Source organism: Apodemus sylvaticus, chromosome 9 (genome assembly GCF_947179515.1).
Source record: "Apodemus sylvaticus chromosome 9, mApoSyl1.1, whole genome shotgun sequence".
NCBI classification, from domain to species: Eukaryota; Metazoa; Chordata; class Mammalia; order Rodentia; family Muridae; genus Apodemus; species Apodemus sylvaticus.
This window is the reverse complement of record NC_067480.1, coordinates 59,490,739-59,514,292: the sequence shown is the minus strand read 5'-3', so window position 1 is coordinate 59,514,292 and position 23,554 is coordinate 59,490,739. Positions and strand designations below refer to the sequence as shown.

At 38.9% G+C, this 23,554-nt stretch overlaps 1 protein-coding gene across 1 annotated transcript in view; it reads right to left on the bottom strand.

Annotated features, from left to right (window-relative positions):
• Stk17b (serine/threonine kinase 17b) overlaps positions 1–17,476 on the bottom strand; it is a 31,783-nt gene extending 14,307 nt beyond the window's left edge. Inside the window, exons 1-3 of the mRNA XM_052191939.1 lie at positions 17,345–17,476; positions 8,347–8,511; positions 3,533–3,745 (exon numbers count right to left, since the gene is read on the bottom strand). Coding sequence (XP_052047899.1) covers positions 3,533–3,745; positions 8,347–8,468 — 335 coding nt within the window. The 5' untranslated portion in view covers positions 8,469–8,511; positions 17,345–17,476. The remainder of the gene's footprint in view (positions 1–3,532; positions 3,746–8,346; positions 8,512–17,344) is intronic.
• Between the last annotated feature and the right edge of the window lie 6,078 nt (positions 17,477–23,554).

Sequence of the window (23,554 nt, the reverse complement as noted above, 5' to 3'; positions counted from 1 at the left end):
CAATAGAATTAGAAAGAACCATTTTCTAACATTCACTGTAGCTGCTAATTTGTGCACATATGCCAATGGTTACAGAAATTTCTGGAGGGAAATCTGTCTAAGTGAAGGCCATTTACCAGGTCATCACTCAGATTAGTTATTAACTACAAAGGGTTGTTCCTTTATACTGAAGATATACTCAGCTTCAAATTTAACAAAACAAACTGACAATGTCAGGCGATGGTAGCACATGCCTTAATCCCAGAGATTGGGAAGCAAAGGCAGACAGCTCTGAGTTCCAGGACAGCCTGGTCTACAGAGTGAGTTCCAGAACAGTCAGGGCTATACAAAGAAACCCTGTCTAAAACAAACTAACCTAAGCTGGCATTAAAGTCACCTATATAATGCATTAAGAAACACACATCATAACCCACAAGGACCATTCTCCTTGCCAATCAAGTTACAATCTAATGACAGGGACAGTCAGACAAATCTAGAATACATGACATTTCCTGTGACAAGTGATCACATTCACTACCACGACAAGACCATGTCATTAAAAAAAAAAAAAAAACTATTAAAGAGACTTTACAACTAAATATAACTATATGCATCTTGATTGGATCCTGTGTTGAAAAAAAGTTATTATAAAACATTTGGAGACAGTAAAGAAAATTGTGTGTGGACTATTGGATGATTCTACTTAATACATGCTGACTTTACATCTGCTACTCAGGCTGGCTATGTAGAACACCTCATTCCTTAGAACAAATCCTGCAGTATACAAAACAGAAATTGCATATGCAATCTTCAAATGGTTCAGTAAAGACATCAAATGTCAACTAATGAACTGAAGTGAATAATATACACATGTCAACTGCATTATTTTTCCAAGTATTCCTAGATCTTAAATCTGTCTGGCCAGCTTGTTAGGATTAAATAAGAATGCCCAGTGTAGCACTGTCACCCAGAAAGTGATAGACACGCTTAAGCCCCAGTCCTAGCAATTAACGTGAGTCTTAGTCAGTTTAAGAGATTAAATATACTAATCTACCCCTACACTTGCTGAGGACTAGTTCTATCTCACTCAGAGGTAGTGAGATTACAGTAATTTGTTGGGTCGGGTTCCTGGATCCATTTTCAGATTATGAACATGACCTATGCATAAAACACATCAAGATTCTGAGGAATTTTGTTGTAACTCTTCAGATAATCTCCAAACAGGATTTATTTATTTATTTATTTATTTATTTATTTATTTATTTATTTATTTGATATATTTTTATTTACATTTCAAATGATTTCCCCTTTTCTAGCCCCCCACTCCCCGAAAGTCCCATCACCCCCTTCCTTCCCCCTGTTTTCCCACCCAACCCTTCCCACTTCCCTGTTCTGGTTTTGCCCTATACTGCTTCACTGAGTCTTTCCAGAACAAGGGGCCACTCCTCCGATCTTCTTGTACCTCATTTGATATGTGGATTATGTTTTGGGTATTCCAGTTTTCTAGGTTAATATCCACTTATTAGTGAGTGCATACCATGATTCATCTTTTGAGTCTAGGTTACCTCACTTAGTATGATGTTCTCCAGCTCCATCCATTTGCCTAAGAATTTCATGAATTCATTGTTTCTAATGGCTGAATAGTACTCCATTGTGTAGATATACCACATTTTTTGCATCCACTCTTCTGTTGAGGGATACCTGGGTTCTTTCCAGCATCTGGCAATTATAAATAGGGCTGCTATGAACATAGTAGAGCATGTATCCTTATTACATGGTGGGGAATCCTCTGGGTATATGCCCAGGAGTGGTATAGCAGGATCTTCTGGAAGTGAGGTGCCCAGTTTTCGGAGGAACCGCCAGACTGATTTCCAGAGTGGTTGTACCAATTTGCAACCCCACCAGCAGTGGAGGAGTGTTCCTCTTTCTCCACATCCTCGCCAACATCTGCTATCTCCTGAATTTTTAATCTTAGCCATTCTGACTGGTGTAAGGTGAAATCTCAGGGTTCAAACAGGATTTTATTAACACAGTCAATGCCTTGTATTCATCTCTATACCTAGCATTTCATAAGCTGTTTCTAATGTTAGCTACTTTTCCCATAATTTATAGGAAAGGAACTAGAGCAAAGGCAGCTAAGAATTTTTGACAAAAATCATAAAATGGATGAACAATGAAATGGCATTGGTAGTATTCTAATATTTCCTGCCATGCTAACTTACTCTGAAGCTCTTACATTTTTATATATTTTATACTTTTATATATCTTATTCTGAGAAATGTATATATTACTCATGGTTCAGTAAACTACATGTTAATTTAACCTTTTAAAAATCATTTCCATTTGCAAATTTAATTTAGTCAAATCTATTTCCTTACATAAAACAATTGACTTTTAAAAACTACATGAACAAATCTCTACTTCCTTATAATATAAATTCTAAAGTAAAACTCACAGGAGCTGGGGTGGTAACTCAGCAAGCATGAGGACCAAGTTCTGATCACTAAGCGGGTGGTGGTCTGCCTACAACCCTAACGCACAGAAGATACAGACAGAGCAAGCATCTAAGGAGCTAGCAGGCCAGCCAGACTGGCAGAAAGGGCACACTCCTGCTTTACTCAAAGACCCAGTCTCAGTGTCTAAGATGAAAATCAATTGAGAAGACACCTAAAATCTATCTCTGGATTCCACATGCTTGTGCATTATACATACACACCACATGCAAACACATATATCACTCACACTCCATATACACATATACATGTACAGATAAAATAACATAAGACAAATACACTCTCACAAATACATTTTATACATTGACTGGTAAAAAGAATTACTCTAGTTTGTAGCATTGTTTTCTCTAAAAGACTACTTACCTTTTTTAGTTTGTGCTGAAGTAGATATACTTTACTAAAGCCTATCAAAACAGGCAGTGAACTCAGTATTAATTTCCTGTTCTCTTTCAACTATATTTGATGCTGAACTTGGTTAGCAAGCCATGGAGACCTTATCAGTTCAATACTCATACCATTTCATCCATTGCTGAGTATTTTAGTGTTTTCAATTTTTCACTAACCAGATGCATTTTTTTTCTTTTGGCTCCAGGTGCTGACATTGCTTTTTAAATAGTATGTACTATAAATGTCTCAACAATGTAGTACACATCTTTTACAAGCCCTCTTCTTGAATATTTCCTTGGACATGTTTTACTAAACAGATTAGTAAAACATAAAACATGGCTTCTATTTTATTTGTCACTAGATTATTTCTAGACAAAAGCCTCAACTTATAAACTATACATATGGAATTAAGTTCTTGCAACTATATTCTCAAATTGTTGGGTTGCCTATGTTTGTTGCTTGCTGTTAATGAATTTTGGTCTAGATGTTTGAGGCTATATATTTAGCCTTGTTAAAAATATATGAATATAAACGATGTCTCTCTAGTATTTTATCAATAGTCAAAATTGTCATGCTGTTATTATCTCTGACATTCTGCATCATATTCCACCAATTAAAATAAACATCTTAAATGTATGGAAGCACATACTTACTATTCTAACACCAAAATGATTTCCGTTGCATTTTCGTAGACCTCATGCAGATTAATCACATGGGGACAAGACCTGGCCAGCTCCAGCACAGCTATCTCATGTAGAATCTCTGCCCGGCAATCCTGCCCTCTTCTTCTCTTTTTCAGGAATTTGGCAGCATACTCCTGTCCAGTTGATTTTGATATACATTGTCTAACCACAGCAAATTTTCCTCTAGAAAGAAAGAATAAGGTGATTTCATAACTCCAACTTAAGATGAAGTCTTTCATGTGTCTGTGCCATTAGGAAATTTTCTTTTTGCACAAGCTGATACAAATAGTATGTGTTCTTTTATTAAGTCTAAAATGTTACCGCATAAGTGTAGATGATTATCATAGCAGAACAAACTATTGTGCTTACTATCAGTATAATATATTTTCAGTGTATCTGATAATATCATCTGCCTATCAACGCTATGCCTCTAACAGATACCCAGGGGATATGGATCCTATGGAGGAGGGTATTCAAATGTATTTTGGGATCAAGTAAGAAATTAGGGCTGATCAACAGTTTGATATAAAGACACCCAGTAATGTCACATCTATCATTTTAGGAAAGTGTATGTGTTTTTATCTCTTTAATAGAAGTACTTGGCATCTTACCCAAACTTAAAAGCACAAAGACTATTTCTCCTGGTATATGCATATATTATTATAAGCATTTAGTTTTACATAGATATAAAGCTATTCTGAAGCTAGGATTATTCTAAGAACTAACAAACTATCGATATGCATACTCCACAAAAAGGCAACATGCCCTTAAGCAGGGAGGTTTACATTCACTTCCAGGGGTTTTTGGATTGAAGCCTACCATAAACTTGCTAGGCTTTACTTTAAAAGATCCCAATTTAATAACTAAGAATAAACCACATTCTAGTTTCTGATATTAATTTGGGTACAAATAAATCTCCAGAAACTGGTATTTCAACTCCATTGCTGTAGTTACTCTCAGAAAAATACTTCTAACATAGATGGTCAGCTGACAGCAGGGTCAACCATTTAACTCAAGTGATTGAAGCCTGTCTAAGTTAGGAGAAGAAATTGCTTGCCTGGATTTTATTTGTTACTCCCAAGAACCAAAACAACAGATTCCTCCTCATTATTTCCCAATTACTTCAAAATCAGTGCCAATCTAAGACATGTAGCTAATAATTAAAAATAAAGTATCATTCTATAATATGAAGCCTACACTTATTAAATATATCTCAATGAAATAAACTGCCTATACAAATCTGATCCTTTATTGTAAGTGCCAAGAACTTCTAACTCTCTTGTCTCACAACTATGGAACAATTTCTCCCCTTAAAACGGGTTTAAGTTTAACACCTACAAAATTTTACTTAGATATAGAAGCAAACAGTTGTCTAAAACAGAAAAGGGAGTTGAGGTTTAGTAAAACCCTCACCTTGTAAAATTTAGGAAACAAACTAGTAAGCCAAGGACATTACATACCTGAAAGACAGGGCATTTGCAGTTGTGACTTAGGTCACTACAGTCCAGTTATCTGACAGTATCTATGAACTAGAATTGCTTCGAAATCAATTAGCAAGATTAACAAGTTTTGTCTATTTTTACCTCACTATTTCAGCTTCCTAAGATACTCTTAAACTACTCTTAGATTCATGAACTCAGGAGAAAGTTGACCAAATGTCACGGGTGATGGTTCTTTTGACAGTGTTCACTGCCAAGGGAAATCTCTATGAGGACAGGGAATGTGTCTAACCTAATTAAACAAGTCTATATCACCTGAAATGCTTCTAAACAAACACTAGAGCTGAATATCTACTATAATACCACACATTGTGCTATGTTTTTAAATCCACACTTGCTGCTGCTGCCTTTCTCCTCCTCTATCCTCTCCCCTTCACTCTTCCATCTCCTCCTCATCATCATCATCATCTTTTTTTTGTTTGTTTGTTTTTTTTTTTTTGTTTTTCGAGGCTGTGCAGCCCGTCCTGGACCAAGCTGGCCTCCCGCTCAGAGATCCACAAGTTGCCTCTGCCTCCTCCAGAGTGCTGGGTCTAATAAAGGTGTGTCCCACCACTGCAGGGCTCACAATTGCATTTGAATTTTTCAAATTTTGAAATTTTCACAAGAATTTGAGAAAGTTACATCTACATATTTACACAATTACATATGCATATATTAACATAAATGTTGTGAAGCAAGATAAATATTTTAACATTATCATCAGATGCCTTGGGGGAAAAACAAGTATCTGCTTTATATTCTAAGATGCCAGTTGTAGTTTAGAAGTCTAACAATAATCTTCAAAATATGTTCCTATACCAAACTGAAGAGAAATCGTTAAGAAAACGTAAAACCTTAAAAATAACAGTCAATGCACACCTTTAAAAGGCAAAGCTGACTAGATTTCCCAGCAGTGAAAGGTCTAGCCGTTACCCTCTGCATTCTAGAACACAATAAAATATGAAGGGATGGGAAGGGTAAGCCACAAAGGAAGCTGACGTTTATTTCTGAATCTGCCTCACCCTTCTAACCACAAGGCCTGAAACTTTGCCTCAGCTGGGGGAGGGGTGGAAAAAACTTACCCAACATGGTAAAAAACAGGAACAATGCCATTTAGTGAAAAATGAACTTAGACTTACGTTATATATTTCCCTTTGTGTTGCTAAAAGGACATATTAAAATTAATTTAAACCCAGTTGGTTTGGGCAGATAACTTGTAGTTTTCCACATGCTAGAATTATATTCTTAAATTACAAAATATGCAAGCCTCCCAGACCGGGGGGGAAAAATGAAGCTCAACTTCAGTTCATCTGACATGCACATTAAGACTGTTTATGAGCTTGACAGAATTTTAAGGTTTATGGAAGACTTTAAAATTTAGAATTTTTAATTGCCAACGTTGAAAATTAAATGCACCAACATGTGAGTCATTAGTCCAAAGCAATTTAAAGATGCGATTTAAGTCTCTTCCATGAAGATATCTGCTGCTGGGACACTAGCAATCTGACTTTTGTTTTAATCATAACCTATAATGAGCTTTTGCTTTAAAACGTTTAAAAGCAAACTTACTCCAGTTAAGGCTTGTTCCTTATGACATCACTTCACCTGTAGACAATTTAAAGTTAACAGTGGCCCCGCGCAAGTCCTCTACAAAGTTAAAGGAAAAAAGCTCTCTTTAGCCTCTATGCCAATTACTTTGCAGTTAACCTAATAAAGTTACTCATCCAAATAGTAACCTAGAGAAACAGGTAAGAATGCTTAAGTCTTTGTCTAAGTGTCTGTTCAGAGCAATTTCCAAATGTTTTACAATAAAAGGCAACTTGGACACATTTAGTCTATCTTCTCAAATAAGTAAAAAGATAATATTCATATGCGACTAAGAAAGTCACACAAATTTTGATCCAGAGCAAAGGAAGATGAAGTAACTAGCTTAGTCAGATTAATATGATGCTATATGGCACAGACTGGGCATCCCTAGTGATAAAAAAGGATAGAAAAAAGGGAGACGAAGAGGCGAGAAAGAGAAACAAAACGAGGAAGGAGACATAGGGCCATCTAATGGCGTCAGCAGTCTTCTTACAAAGTAAGACTGTGAACAATATGGTGTCTAATACTAGGCCCCTCATTTTAACAGAAACAATCAAAAGCAGAAAGTGGTCCAGAAGAGGCTACCTGAACAAAGGAAGGACGTCTGGGTACTGTGCCAGCCGTTACCTCCTTAGGGAAACTAGCGATGCTCAGCTTTGTTTAAATACCGGAAAGATGGGCAAGTATACACTGAATGTAACTACCAAAGAAACCATGTCTATTTATGAAGGAGAGATTAATAGAACATGAAGCAAAATATTCTCTGTGAGGTGGTTTCATCTCTATGTTCTGAAAAGGGGCTATATGAAACATCTGAAAAAAGGAGAAAGGCCAGGATTTGCCTCTACCTAAAACATAAAACACACAAGCAAAGAATTAACTTTCACAGTCCAGACAATTTAAGATTCCACACTGAGATCATACAGGTTTTTTGTCTACCCATCAATATAAAACACTTTGCAAAACACTGTGGCATAAGCCAAACATTTACCTCTACACACACACACACACACACACACACACACACACCAATATGACCTAACTCATCATAACCATACTTACTTTAAACCTAAGAAGACACACAACAGATAGTAACTTGGCACAGTTACTAATACACACTAAAAACATACTGTAGTACTTAATCAATGCCAAGGGTATGCTTGGCCATAAAAATGCCAAGCCAGGGCAGATTTTATACAGGCATCTACTAATACAGAACACCAATTCTTTGTATTATAGAACTGTGATATTAGACATGAGTTAAATAGTCTTAATTTATTAGAGTATGTACTGTGGAATGAAGAAGTATCTCTCTTTTAGACAGACACAGTAGTTAGGAATTGAAAAAAAAAAGTATTAAACCAAAACATATAACACTATATTAAGCCCTTTACAAATATTAATTTAACCCTAAAAATATCAATATAAATTAAATGCAATTATCCTTATCTTTTTCAGATGAAACACTGGCACTAAGAGGTGTTGTAATTTACCTGAAGTCACATAGGTAATCAATGACAGAGCCCAGATGGGGACTTGGCAGCCTGAGCTGTCCCTCCCCATTTACAGATGCAGGCACAAAAAGAAATGAGATCTGGAGCTAGGTGGGATGCTTGATATGAACTTAATTTTCTGTTCGGCTAAGAAAATGGGTATGAAAGCTTTTCTTTCTAATCGCTAAACTGAATTTAGCCAGCACACATACCAAAGTTTCCTTACCTCCCAAGTTCTTTCGGGGTAAGCGTATAGAAATTATTAAAATTCTCCATTTTCATCGGTGTTTGAGGGGTTGTAGTTAGCAAGCCTGAGACACTTCGGCAATCAAATCTTCTCCGAGACATGCTGATGACTGCTAGACCTGCTTTTCTAGGCACTGACTTTTACCTAGTTAAAAGAAGAGACAGGAAGAGAGAAGATGGAACTTAAATGTAACTGAAAAAAAAGAGATTATCTCAGGCAGGATGTGCACCTCTTACACAACTCCAAATATAGTATTAAGATAGAACAACACAGATATGCTGATTTCAGGAGTTTATTCTATTCACAAGCAGAAAACGCCAGAAGCACACACAGACATAAATCGAATCTTATCCTCTCCTTTATGGCACCTAAGTAAAGCTACTGACTTCATTTAAAAAAGAAACGGCTATAAAAATAGTAAGAAATGTTATGATGCAGGTGGAAGGAGGTATCATTTTTAGTTGACTGTGAAATACTGTTCTTTAAGGCCACAGCTTCCCCACACCTGTGGAATTTAATACAGTAATGTAATGACTATTCGTTTTAACTTCACATGTCCACAAACTTGGTGGCAAATTCACATTTTGTGCATTATATTTCTGTCCCATGTAAGTCAAGAAATGGAACTTGCTCATGGATTGGCTACGTTCCAAAACTAAATCTAGAACACCCCCGTCCCCCACCCCCACCCCTTAGACCTTAACAGTTCTTCCCTTGGCAAAACCCAGTGTTGAAGTGAAACTCTATTTTCATGAAAACTCTATTTTGCTGGGTCAGTGAAATACGAAATCCATATCTGAAGTTCATAGTTGCAACTTTTGGTACTTTTAGTATCAAATTACTATTTGATATTAACCAAATCTGTGTAACTATGGTGGACTCTCAGCCACATCTGTCTATGAAAGATCAGGAATTATTCTGCTGGGACTCTACCATAATAAGCTTCTAGAGTCTGTTCCTGTGCTGCACACCCCCACCTCCTGCTGAGAGCAACTGTTTTTGTTTATTTTTTAAAAACTTTGCTACATTCAAATGCCAAGTAGTATCTTCTACTTAGGAAACAGGCAGTGTTCTATATTTTGTTTGGTTTTCAAATTTGTAAATTATTTCTCTATAACCTTTGGTCCTGGGGCAAAAGACTTCTCTAGATAGTTGGGGATACATCTCTTGGAGTCCAAGAATTCCAATACTGGGGGACTGAGGAAAGAATTGAGCTGAAATGTTCCTGGGTATGAGTTCCATTTACCGTTCACTACAGCTATGAGGCCATACACAGAGTGTTGAGTCCCTACTGTGTCAGTCTGGTTGCTGTTACTATATTGAAATTCCCAAGGCAGCTATTAAAGAAAATGTGCTTATTTGGGCTCACAGTTCTGGAAGGACAAGGACAAGGAGCCTCAAATGATGGTGACCTTCTTGCTGGAGAATATCACAATATCACATGGCAAGAGACAGGGGGTGTGTGCACGTCTGGTTCCTTACCCTTCTTCATAAAGCCACTAGGATGCTTCAGCACCCCAAGGGTTCTAACCTAAGAACCTTACCTAATCCTAATCACTTCCCAGTGGCTTGAACCGCACACTTGAGGTCCTCACCCTCTTAACAGCTCACAAAGGCTAGATGTGGTGGCACATACACCTATAATTCCTGGGCTCAGAAAGCTAAAGCAGTCTGAAGACTTAAGGCAGGACTACTAAGAGTGTGAAGCCAGCATGAAACGCAGAATGCATATGAGGTCTGCCAGGACCACATAGCAAAGCACCTCACAATGGGAATTCAACACAAGTCTGGAGGACAAAATATATTCAAATCTAACAGATACTATTATAGGCCAAACTACATCTTCCTTGTATCTGTTAGGTGAAATATTAAACCCAGTACCTCACACTGTAACTGCTTTTTCAGATAAGGGCTTTTAAGGTGGTGACTAAGTTAAAAAGAAACCATTAAGGTAGGGCCCTAATTCCCTATGACTGGTGTTCTTATAAGAAAAAAGAGACATAAAAACATATATAAGACATGTAAAAACATTGGCAAAAAATAGCCAAACATTTTCAATAGGTGTCTGTATTTTTTTAAGGGTTTCAGTATGCAGTCCAGTCCTAGAACTCTGTATAATCCAGGCTGACCTTGAACTAGTTATAATCCTCACTCGAGTGCTAGGATTATAGGCCTATGCCATCACCTTGTGTTCAGTTAACTTTTTCATACCTTCTTAGTTCTGAAGACATTTTTTCCCTTGTCACATTGTATTGTCTGGAAAATCAATATGGATATTGATTTCTACATTCTGTCAATTAGGAAAGGCCTCTTCTGCACCACCTTTGGGTTTTAGCATTTTATACCTACACTTAGGACTGCACTTGCACTATCTTATTTCTACAAATAGAAGTGACAGGCCTAGCTTCCCAACACTTTTCATCAACAAAGAACACTGAAATTGATCAGAGAGACAAGTTCATGAGTCTTAATTTTTCTTTTATATAGATTTAGATGCTTTAGATGCCTGTCTTTCATAGAAACTAGAACTAATAAACATTTTATAAATAAGCATTTTCTACTCTCAATTTTCAAGAGGCAATATGATCCTTTTATGGTATCAGAGATTTATGTTTAATTATGATTTATACATTTAAAAACACTCCAAAAACATGTTGAATGTATAAACTCTAAAATCTAACATATTAACATACTCAAGAAAGTTACGCTTTCAAATATTAACTCATTAATATGAAAAGTAAAGGCATAAAAGTTAAAACAGTTTGATAAATCAGTGAGTGGGTAGACTATAAAAGGCAACAGAAGAATGGAAAATTACTGCAAAATATTAGCAGAAGTCATCCCCAGTGAGATTAAGGCAATTAGAATTTATTATTACTAGCTTATCTAAATTTAAAGCATTACACTTCAATAATCAATAAAGACAGCTGTGATTGCTGTCATGTCAACTCCTGAGACTAAATATTTTAAACCTAAATAATATGAATATACCATAAAACTAATAAAGTCGTCCTTATGATAGAAAATGGCTGTGAATATGTGGCCAGAAAAATGCAAACTCTTTATTTGCAAGAGCAAAGGTGTCAATCTATATACTTTGCAGTATTTACTTTGCATAATTTACTTTGCCTTGTTCAAGAGCCATCACTGGTTAGATTTTTCAAGGCCTCAAATTTTTCTTTGCATTTACATATAGCTGATGGTGTTCATTATACAAATCATAGGTCAGATCTCATGCAGAGAACATGTCAACTTCAGGCTATATACTAGGTTAAAATTATTACACTGTTTATAGTTACAAAGAAAAGTACTTAGCATTCGTAATAAACTTAGCTTTGACTCATTATAATAAGTAGCAGTAACTTGAAAATACTTTACTCAGGGAACATACTGGAAGACAACATAAGAACTGGAGGACAGGGAGGAGCACTATGAAACGCAGGCCTTTAGGCAAGACCTGGCCTTGCACATGCGGCTGTAGTCACCTGCAGAGATCAAACCCTTAAAATTCCAGCATGGAGAGAAGGAGCTCCCGTGGCCCCACCCTTAGCTGAGAAGCCCTGAGTAGTTGATGACTGTAGGAGAGGAGGGAGTGTGTGGCCTCTAATGGATTCCCATGTGGATAACCTCACTAGTACATATGTGCAGCACTATGTGGACTCTGTGATTAAATAAATGAGGACACGAAGTTAGGAGGGAGATGTGATGGAGTTCTAAGGAAAGATGGAGAGAGAGAGTAGGCAGTAAATATGATTAAGATACACTGCATGCATGTGTGAAATTTCCAAAGAATAATGTATGTATGTATGTACGTATGTATGTATATATTGAATATTGAGAAAAGCCCAGATTTGTGCTGGGACCTTCCAAAAGAATCTAAAATATGATATACATGTATACCAATTAGAATTAAGCTTGGCAAAGCCTGTTATTTAGTTCTATGCAGAAAAAAGGAACTTTTTTAAAAATAAAAGTTAGTGGAATGCATAATGATAGTCTAAACCAGTTTCTATTTATCAGCTCACTTACAGGACTTTCCTTGGGGCTTTAGCGTGTATTAACTTCATACCCTAGCAAATTCTCTAACACTCATATGAACTGATGGCTATTATTAAGGATGACTATGCCACGGGTATTTGTATGACAATAGATGTATCCAAAAACAATATTGAGAAATTGCAAATTTTTCAAATATAATTCAAATACAAAAATGAGTTTTGATGTTATAACTCATTTCATTATGGCTCTGCATCTCTTAGCCTTAAAAGAAGATATATTAAGAAACCAAACCTTAGGCACATCTACCTATTGCTAATATACCTGCATCAGAAGCTGTTAAAGGATCCATATAGCCTTCTTGTTTGCCTTTATCCATTTACTACACTTAAAAGTCTAGGTAAGGCTGGAGAGATGGCTCAGCAGTTAAGAGCACTGACTGCTCTTCCAAAGGTCATGAGTTCAAATCCCAGCAACCACATGGTGGCTCACAACCATCTGTAACAAGATCTGATGCCCTCTTCTGGAGTGTCTGAACACAGCTATAGTGTACTTATATATAATAAATAAATAAATCTTTAAAAAAAAAGTCTAGGTATTTTCCCATTTCTCCTCCTCTGGTCAATTTTGTAAATAATGGAGCCCAAATGTCACCTCTGTCCACCAAAGTCTTTGCAAATGGGCTGCCTGTCATGTAAGATACATGAGGGCTAGCAGTCAGTTCTCTGTCTTTCCTTGTATGCTTTAAAATTACCACCAATTCTCTGGCTTCTAATAAGCAATCTGCAGATCTTCACTTCTACAATTCATAGTTATAACCAATTCTAAACAATAATATAATTTATTCTAAATTCATAAATTACCAATGTTATCTTAATTTAAAATTGCTTCATATTTTATCAGACTATATTAATAAAAATATCTTAAGGGACCTATTGAATTTGTGTTTGTAAACACAAACACAAATTCAAAATTGTAGACACACTGATAGAAGGCATAAATTCATGACAGAAGATACAAGTAAGATTTAATCTTACACTAGTATGGTGTCAAACTTTTTCCAATTTTTTTATTAATTCATATTACAATTACAATAGGAATTCAGATATGGATCAATAAAGGAAGAAAGAGAACAAAACCTTACATTTGATCTGTGCCTCTGATTGAACAGAGAGTGTGAGTATAACGAACACTAACTAAGCATCTTTCTAAATCTCTAGCAGCTCCATTCAAAAGTTATTCATTCCATGGTTATCAAATGAGAAGGCTTATGAAGAGTAGAAATTACAGAATGCAATAAAGCATTTAGAAATAAGTTGCCTACTTTGATTCCTTTACTAGCCCCAGGAACTAAAACTTAAATCCTTTGTAGCATGGTACACAAAGACCCCAGAAGATGAGTATAAACCAGCTTAATTTCCTGCCACAATTCAATCTCATATTTTATCTCCACTTCTTTGCTTTACTTCTCTGCCTGAAACATCCTTCCTACCTTTCCTTAAATGGCTACTTCTTATTCTTGCTCTGCCCAGGAAGCCATGCCTCAAACCCACAGGTTGAGTTAAATGTCTTTTCTTTATGCTTCAAACAAGAGAACTCTTGACATACCAATTTACCTGAAATTGTAACATTAGATTGCAATCTTATTTTGTGTCTAAAGGATAATAACCTTTTACTTGAGCTTAAACAACTCAGCATGGTGTACCTAGTAAGAATTAAAACTGTTTGAACAAAATGCTATAAATGGTTAGGTACATCTACAGGGATTAGCGGAACTGAGATTCATCTTGAATTTGCAGTATCAAAGCTTTCTAAACAGTCTTTGCTTATTTCAGTAGTTGGCTAAAGAAGAAATATTTAAAACTGCTCTTACAGACGTTTTTAAAACAAGCCACGCAATTCAGAAATGTGAACAAAATTATTTTTATCATCTATTATAATGTAAGATTTAAAAGAAAAATAGTCTGCTCTAACTGTTCCAAACTAGGCAACCACTTGTTTTCATGTAAATATCTATGTTAGCTAAGAACATCTTGAAAGCCACATACTTGTCCTATTCAAAGACTGACAAATCTAAACCTTCATGAAGTAAATGTGAATAATTATGGCAGCCAAGCAATTTCTCTCTAATACATGGGCACCAACAAGACTGAGCTGTGCCTACGAATCAGATAAACTGAAGGTTTACTTATCTAGCATCTATAAGAAATAAGGATTTTCTGTATGTTCATAGACTAGTTGGATGTGTTTTAGTTGGAAGACAGCATTAGTGTTGACAGATAATTTCTATGCTCCTTGTACTCTACTCACAGCGCTGTAGTGTTGTTTGTTTTAAATAGTGAACAGCAAGCAAATCCAGTAATTGAATTCCCTGAAAATCACAATGGGAAGCCAACTGACTCTAGTCCAACCGCTGGTGTATAGATTACAGCAGGGTTACATCCCAGGCAAGGAACCTCAGCCTGACACTGGGCCAAGACAGTCAGGCCTGATGCCATCCCTCCCAGCTTCAGAAAAAGAACGAGATCCTGGAACTGTGAAGTAGGGTGAGATGTTGAAAAACGGAAATAATGGCGAGCCAACAATTACACAGAGCTCATCACTCATCAGATGGAAAATTGGGTTTCTGTTGTAAAATAAATTACCATACCCTTTACTAATAGCACCTCCGAAATAATGTTTGTTTAGTAACTGTTACAATGTAAACTGTAATCTAATTCTTAAAGGGTTAAAAAAGGAACTACCATTTTACTATTAAAATTTCTCAATGCTTTGAGAGTACATCCTCTTTTGGACTAGTTGGAAAAAGCAAAGTGATCAATCAAAATGTATCAAGTATAAATATAAATTCAAAAAAAGGCTCATTTATGTGTACAAGATAATAGAAAAGAATATTTTTCTGTCTTGAACTCAGCTCAAAATACATTCTTTCCGAAATAGTCTGGATAGAAAATATAAACTATGGAGAGTTGCATATATAGCTCTGTTGGCAGGGTACCAGCCTGCATGCATGAGGTATAGATCCAATCCCCAACAGTGCTATAGAAACAAATAATCAAAACTGGCCTTTAATTTCAGCACTCGGGAGGCAGAGCCAGGAGGATCTCTTAAGTTCAAAGCCAGCTAAGTCTGTACAGTGAGATCCTATCTCAAAAGACAAAAATCCTTTAAAATTGGTAAGCAAGATCAGATATGGCTCAACAGTAAAGTAAATGTTAAGACACAGGAAGTAAAAATTTTAGACATAGGAAATAAGCATTATAATATATCATATCTTGAGAAAATTTAGTTTTAAATTGAATCTCTAAAAAACTGGGAGATTTTGACACAGAAATCCTTCCTTATAATTGTCAAGCAGCTACAAAACAAAGCATTGAAAACATAGTTATATGTTCACTTAACACCAGTAAGCTGTCCATTGTAAATAAAAACTTAAGAATGAAATTAAAAGTGTCTGCCATTAAACATCTACATTGTCTATAGATGTGAATTTAGATATAGATGTTAGTTAATTTAAGAACTCTCGACTAAAATGCCACTTCTACCTTAACCACAATGTAATTTTTTTTCTTAATATTTTATTACATGCAAGTTTAGAGGTCAGAGGACAAGCTGCAAGTGTAGGTTTTCTCTTTCCACCATATAGGTCCTGGGAATCAGGACATTTAAGTTGGTGGCAAGAACCTTGCCCAGCAGAGACATCTCCTAAAACTAATTTCTTACTTTAAAAAAATCCAAAAAAAAAAAAAAACAAAACAAAACAAAACAACAAAAAAAAAAACTATTACCACTCTATCCACATACAAAAAAGATTTTGAAATTACAGAAATGTTACTTTTCTAACTTAAACATATTGATATATAAATAAATGTACTTTAATAGTAAACCTTCATTCCAGAAAACTATCTAAAATGTATGTGTATCTCAAAAACAAAAACAACTACTTGAAATAGTAAAACTACCAAAACTTAAAGGTCTAAAATTTGGTCACTATTTCTATGGATCAGTATACAGAATATTTTTTTTAATACACAGAATTTTAAGGCAATGTGATTCAATTTTTATGAAATTGTTGAAAACCATTTCTGGGCACTTCACCGTGAAGACTGCACCAGTAAGAAAGTGAGTTTATATCTCTCTGTAATAAAACTGTGCTCCTTGAGTTCAAAATTCCATGTTTCATATGCCTCGTTATCTCTGCAGACCTTGCTGCCTAAGGTACAGTCTCTCTCCTAGACTTGAAAACTTAAAAGTCCACACGGTACCAAATCTGCCGGCAAGGTTCGGCGTTATCGGTGCCATGGATGTAAACATGACGTCAGCCACTCAGTGAATGTCATACAGCGAGCTAATGATTATGATTGGGATTCCTAGGCTTTCTGAAGTATTTCTTAATTCCAACTTGCAAGCTGAAGCCAGCGCGCCTCTACCCCCAACGCAGCCACAGCCACCAGCTGGCCGTGAAGTCTCTTTCAACTTTGTCTCCACTCATCTATATCCCGAGAGGGAAGCCAAATTAAGCGCTTTTCCCACGGTAAGGCCGGGCCGGGATAAAGATCCAGATCGTGGCCGTGATGTGACTGTCCAGTCTGAGGAGGTGAGGATGGGTCACAAGCACAGAAGGATTCCCACTGCTTTAAAACCAAAAAGTCACGGAAGCAGCTGGGGCTCCCCACGCCGGGACTGACAGCGGCCCACGCGACGACCGCAAAGTTTCTCCGGGGCTGCTGGCCGGACGCGTCCACCCGCCCCGACGTGAAGGAGCCCCGCGCCCACAGCACGCGAGCCCGGGAGGCACCCGGAGGACCACGTCGAGACGCCGCGGAGGCCACCGGGCACGGCCGCGCTCAGGGACGCCGGCTCTGGCCTTCGGGCTCGCCGCAGGGTCCCCGCGCCCCCACAACTACCGCTCGGCCGCAGCTCCGCGCCGCCGCCGCAGGTCTGTCCTCCCTCCGACCGGGCCACGGCTACACGGGCTCACCTCGAACTCTTCCCCACAACGGCTGGTCGCCGTCAGCCAGGCCCCTGTGAGGCGACTCCCGGCGGCGACCGCACAGACGCTGACCGACGCTTCTTACAGTTGAGGTTTGAAAAGTGCAGCAGCGTCTGGGACACTGTACTTCGTTAGACTCCGCCCGCCGCTGCCCAAGAGCCAATAGGAGGGATCATGGAGGGTGGGGTTGTCACGTGGGGGCTAGGCGGGGCGCCGGCCGGCAGCGCGTGCTGTGGGGCGGGGCCTCTGCGGGGGAGTGGGCGGAGCCCGGGCGGGGCCGCCGAGAGCCTGATGACATGGTTGCTGGACAGTCTAGGTCTGGACATAGTCTAGGACTGGACAGGGTGCAGGCAGGGTCCGCGCGCGACTTTTCCCACCTTTTTCCACTTTCAGAGTGGTTCCGGGAGGTGTGAGTAGCGGGACACAAGAGATGAAAGAAGCAGATGTCCGTGCTGTTTGACTTGTGATGACAAAAGTCTGTGTTTCAAATCTTCCTTGTCCTCTTCTTTACCATCCGAACCTACCCTACAAAGAGAGATTCCAGCTTGCTATTGGTTCTTAGAACCATAAATAAGACTCCAGGACTTACCGATCCTAGTCTCTAGACACTGGCTCAAGGCACTGTAGGAGAGTCCAAAGACGAACTAATTGCTGGTTTACTGTGCTAGGGAAAATTATGAAAACCTGTACCCACTCAATGCCCATTACTGCTAACTTTTTTTTTAGCAGTGTTAGAACCCAGAGCCTTTCACATGCTAAGCAAGGCTTCCACCCCTAAGTTCCACCCCCAGGTCCCTGGATCTGTTAACTATTGAAGAGAGTTTTAAAACTGAAAGTTTTGTGCTAGACATAGTAGGTTTACATACATATAAGATCCTAGGTTAGTTATACTTATATATTATATAGCATATACACATAGGTTCTAGGATTGCTGAAGAGTACTTTTTTAGTAGGTATGAAAAACTATTGGGAAAAAAACTGAGTGGATACCTCTTGCTTTTAAGACATCTTAGCAACAGTTTTATGTTCTTCCTCTGTCATATTTAACCAAGATTTCTTCAAGCCATCTGCTTGCTCTTCTAAGCAGTTTATGTCCCAAGACACATGCATTTAAAGCACCACAGCCATTTCATGAGGTCTGTCTGGTTGCTCTTTAGGCAGGCCTCAGTATAATGTATTGATGCTTTAAGCACTGTCAAATGGAGAATATGGCATCTTTTTTGGCTAGGGAAGCATACATGTTAAGGTGGAAACAAACTCACTACTGACACAGATTTGTCTGGTGTCCACAAACCAATGAGACTGTTCCCATATTTTCTTCGAGGAAATAGCAGCCGCATCCCAAAGTCTCAGTACCAAGGCTAGGCCAGTACCCTCTTGGAGTTCCTTGTGGTTGTTTTTTTGGTGTTTAGATGTGTGTAGCTGTACCTTTTAAATTTAAACAATCACTTGATTGCCAGCTTTGGTGTGTGGAAGGTGTGTTGAGTGTGTTTCTGAGGGATTTTGTATATCTGTGTATGTGCATGCAGAGGCCAGACGTTATTGTCAGGTGTCAGTCTCAATACCTCTCCCCTTAGTTTTTGAACTGAGTTCTCTCCTGAACCTGTAGTTCCGCAGTTCAGGATGGCCTGCTAACGAGTGATTTCCATGGATCCATCCACCTGTATCTACTTTCTCAGAACTGGACTTTCAGGTGACAGGATCAGGTCCCATGTATACAGCTTTTTACATGGGAATCTGTCCTGAGGTCCTGGTGGTGGCGTGGTCGTCATTTTTACCAATTGAGACAGCTCCCTAGCCCATTGCCAGCATATTTAAACAAAGAAACCAAATCCTTTCATTCTTTGTATGTGAGGATTGTGTGCATATGAGTGTGCCAGAGGAGGCCGAAGGCGTTGCCCCCAACGCCCACACAGAGCTGGAGTTAAACGTCATCAGCTACCTGATGTGAGTACTAGACTCAACTCTGGCCCTCTACAAAAGCAGCAAGTGCTGTTAAGCAATGAGTCATTTCCCTGCCGCCACCATCACCATCACCACCACCACCCACTTCTTGTCACCAGCTTTTAAGCAGTCATCTTGTAAGCAGGTTGCCTCCAATAGCAATCAAACTCATTGTTGCCTCCCGCATGCTCCCCTGGTGTTCACTGGTGCGTGACAGACCTATGTGCTACTATAGTGCTCCTCCTCTTCCAGACTCATTTTTGTTGCTGCGCTAAAAAATATCCTGACAGCTGCCTTAAGCAACTTAGGGAACCAAGAGGTTTATTTCACTTAGGATACCAGATATACTGTTCATCACTGTGGGAAGTCAAGGCGGGAACTTCAAACAGCAAGTTATATCACATCCACTCTGAGGACAGAAGGAAACTAATTCATGCATGCCCACTTGTTTGCAAATGCTCTGCTCTTGACTCTTAAACAGTTTAGGAACCCCTGCCTAGGGGATAGTGCTGCCCACAGTGGCCTGGCCTTCCCACATTAGTTAATGTAAGGTAATCCCCACAGGCATGTACATTGGCCAACCCAGTGTAGAGAATCTCTTGTTAACATCTTAGGAGATTCCAGGTCAAATAAACAAAGTTAACCATTATAGTCCCATCATCTTGGGCCTGATGTCAGACTTATGCTCTTCCAAAGACATTCTGCTAAATTTGTTTGGTCTCTAGTGCTGTGATTGATGTAACAAGGAATTCCCTATTTCTGGGGAGAACACTGTATCACTGTGGTCTCTCAAGGAAGTTCAGACTTCAGTGCACCTGTAGCCTTGTGCGTTCCTATTCTCATTCCTTGAAGAGGGAATCCTCCTGTAGTGTGATGGCTATTCTGCAGTCATTACCTCTGCCCTATTTATTGAGCTGGTATTCTTGAGTGCCATTGACCAGAAATGGTGGTAAAAGACTAACTGGATTCTCCCAATTCATTTGCACCTTATATGAACATTAAAATAGAAGAACCATGCCTTTATCAATATTTTATTGCTGTGACAAAACACCATAATCAAAAAGTGAATTGGGGAGGAAAGGGTTTATTCAACTTATACTTCCAGTGCACAGTCCACTACTGGAGGAAGGACAGGGACTCAAGCAGGGCAAGAACACAGAGGCAGGATCTGCTGCAGAGGCCATGGAGAGCACTGCTTCCTAGGCTTGCTACCTGTGGCCTCCACAGCCTGCTTTCTTATAGAACCCAGAACTACCAGCCCAGGTACGACACCATCCCAAATGGGCTGGAGCCTTTTCCCATTGATCACTGATTGAGAAAATTAACTGGATCTCATGGAGGCATTTCCTCAACTGAAGCTCCATCCTCTCTGATGACTTTAACTTGTGTCAAGTCAATACACAAAAGCAGTCAATACAGACTGTATTTGGAGTTATAACCTTTAAATGGGCAGTTAAAGGAAGATAAGGCCATATCATAAGGTCTTAATACAATATGACTGGTGTCCTGATTAGAAGAAGATAGGTCACAGCAAAAACCTGGGGACAACCATGTAAGATACTATAAGAAGGTGGTCATCTGTGAGCCGAGCAGAGACCCCTCAGAAGAGCTCCAATCTAACACCTTAATCCAAGATGCCAAACTGTAGGAAGGATAGTTTTGGTTGTTTAAGCTGCTCACTCTGGTATTTATTCAGGCAGCCCTAGAAAATAGATATAGTTGTATTCCCTGAACAGTTAAATATCATATAACTCACATGCTAGTAGGATCAGATGGTTCCCTCTAATTAAGCATGCCCATGTCCAAAGTGTTCATCGGTCTACTCTGTTCATGCCACTGTGTCCACCATGAAGATAGGTGACCTTTCCCAGTCCAACAAGGCCAACCATCGCCTATTGACCAGAGAAAGTGAGTCTCCCTGATCTCATGTTGAATGCCTCCAGATGGAGAAGATGGAGAGGGAAATGGTGTTCTCCACAGAGAAGGCTGCAAACTCACACTCCTGCAGCATCCTCCTTAAAAATAATGCCTAGAAGCAACTTGGGGAGGAAAGGCTTTATTTCATCTTACACTTCCATATCATAGCCCATCACTGAAGGAAGTCAAGGAGGAACTTAACACAGGAACCTGGAAGCAGGAGCTGATGGAGAAGCCATTGAGAACTGCTTCTTACTAGCTTGCTCCCTCGTGGTTTGCTCAGCCTACTCTCTTACATTACCCAAGACTACCTGTCCAGGGGTGGCATGACCCAAGATGATCTGGGCCCTCCCACATCAATCATCAATCAAGGAAATGTACCACAGGCCAGTCTGGTGGGAGCTTGTCCTCAATTGAGGTTCTCTCTTCCAGAATGACTCTAGCTTGTGTCAAGATGACATAAAATTAGCCAGCAATCTTGTCCCCAGCCAAATACTCCAAACATTTGTGGCCAGATTGAAGATAGTCAGACACAAAAGGAGTCAACCATTTTTGTAGAGTGTGGCATAAATTTCCTCCCAACAGAGGAACTCGTGCTGGATGGCGATCTGGGCTCCAAAGGCATACTATCTAAAGGATAGAGGAGACATCTTCTCTAAAGGGCAGGATGTCACTCTCAGACGTCAGATAAAGATATCAGAGTGCCTTTATCCACAGTACTATGCACATCACAAATGGGTCAGCCCCCTAAAGTACTGTATAGGAGACTCCCCTGGCTCTCCTATACTCTGTTAGGAAAAGTAATTAGGGCAAGTCTCTTTAGCTAAGAAGTGACTCAGGATGATTCAGGAGTCTTCCTCAAACTGTGACACATTTCATGATGAACTAGAGCCATTATGCCAACCCAACCACCTTCTACAGTTTACAGGGAGGACCTCCAAAGTCATCTGAAAGAAATGCTATGTGCATTAGTAATTCTGAGTGTTCTACTACCTATGTTTAAAATATAAATTCAGTTAATTTTGATAATAGATTCTTTGAACTTGGTATATCTAAAGAATTGCCATTTCAACATGGAATAGATATTTTGCTTTCATTTTTATCTTTATTTTATACTCAATAGCACTTTCCATTTCAATCACTAAATGTGATTATAGCTCACAATATGTACCATGGAATAAAACAGATTCACATGTGTAAGTTATTTTGAGTCTATTAATTCTTAAAACAAATGACCACCATACCCATTTCTTACTTAAAATTAGATCAGGAGACATCCAGTGAAAGGCCAGTGATGCTGGCCAAGTTTCACGTGCTCTGTAGACACATGTTGGTCTTTACTGCAGAGGTCTGCAAGGCTGGAAATGCACTTTTTAAACTGGTCTAAATCTCGGATTGTCTAATTCAGCAGTAGGGATATAAAAGCTTTCAAAGCGTCATAGAATCAGAAAAAGTTTATGATCTCAGATATTTAGAATTAGAGGAAATACAAGCTTTCAAAGTCATAGTATCAGAAAAATTTTATAATTCAAATATCATTATGTGCAGTAGCTCATTTTCCTTGGTTTATAAAGGGGGGGGAAATGGGACAAGAGAAGGTATGGCTCCTGAACAAGTTTTTAGATAATAGTTTTGTCTATTTTTATTTACTTTGCATTTCACAATGCTAAAGAGCGAACTCAGCCTCACACAAGCACTATACCATCAAGTGATACCCTGGTCCTACATTTCCTGCTTCTTAATCTCTGGATATTTTGTCTTTCTTGTATCTGATCTATACTTCAGGAAAAAAAAATATCAAATTTATTTAGACAATTGCTCAAATGATGTGGGCAAAGGAAAGCCATGTATACCTTAAACACATTCTTATGGCCTGGTAAAGGTCACTGCTGCGGCACTTAAGGCACCTGCTTACACTGCGGTTAGAGCTCTGGATGGCTGAACCTCACTGCGCCCCTTACCTCGGCCTGTCTCTCACTGCTTCCGCTTCTGGGAACCACCTGACTGCACATGCATCCCACCCACCCTCAGAGCATCCGGCCACATTTTTCTCTCTGCAGCTGTCTTTCCCAGCTGTCAGCCACCCTTTGTTTAAGGTCATGCTTCAGAGCCTCCTTTCCATGTGTAAGCCAAGGACTTAGTAGAAACTGCAGCAAAGCAGTGGAAGAGCCGACGTACGAGATACGGTGTGGGAGAAAGGGGATGTGTACTTGACATGGTTCAGGGTGTGGCGTCATCGGCCAATTCCTCTATGACTTTGGAAAGTCCTTGGTTTTCTTATTAAAACGGAAATGAAAGGAACCTCTGTAAGACTGAAGTGTGAGACTGAATACGAAG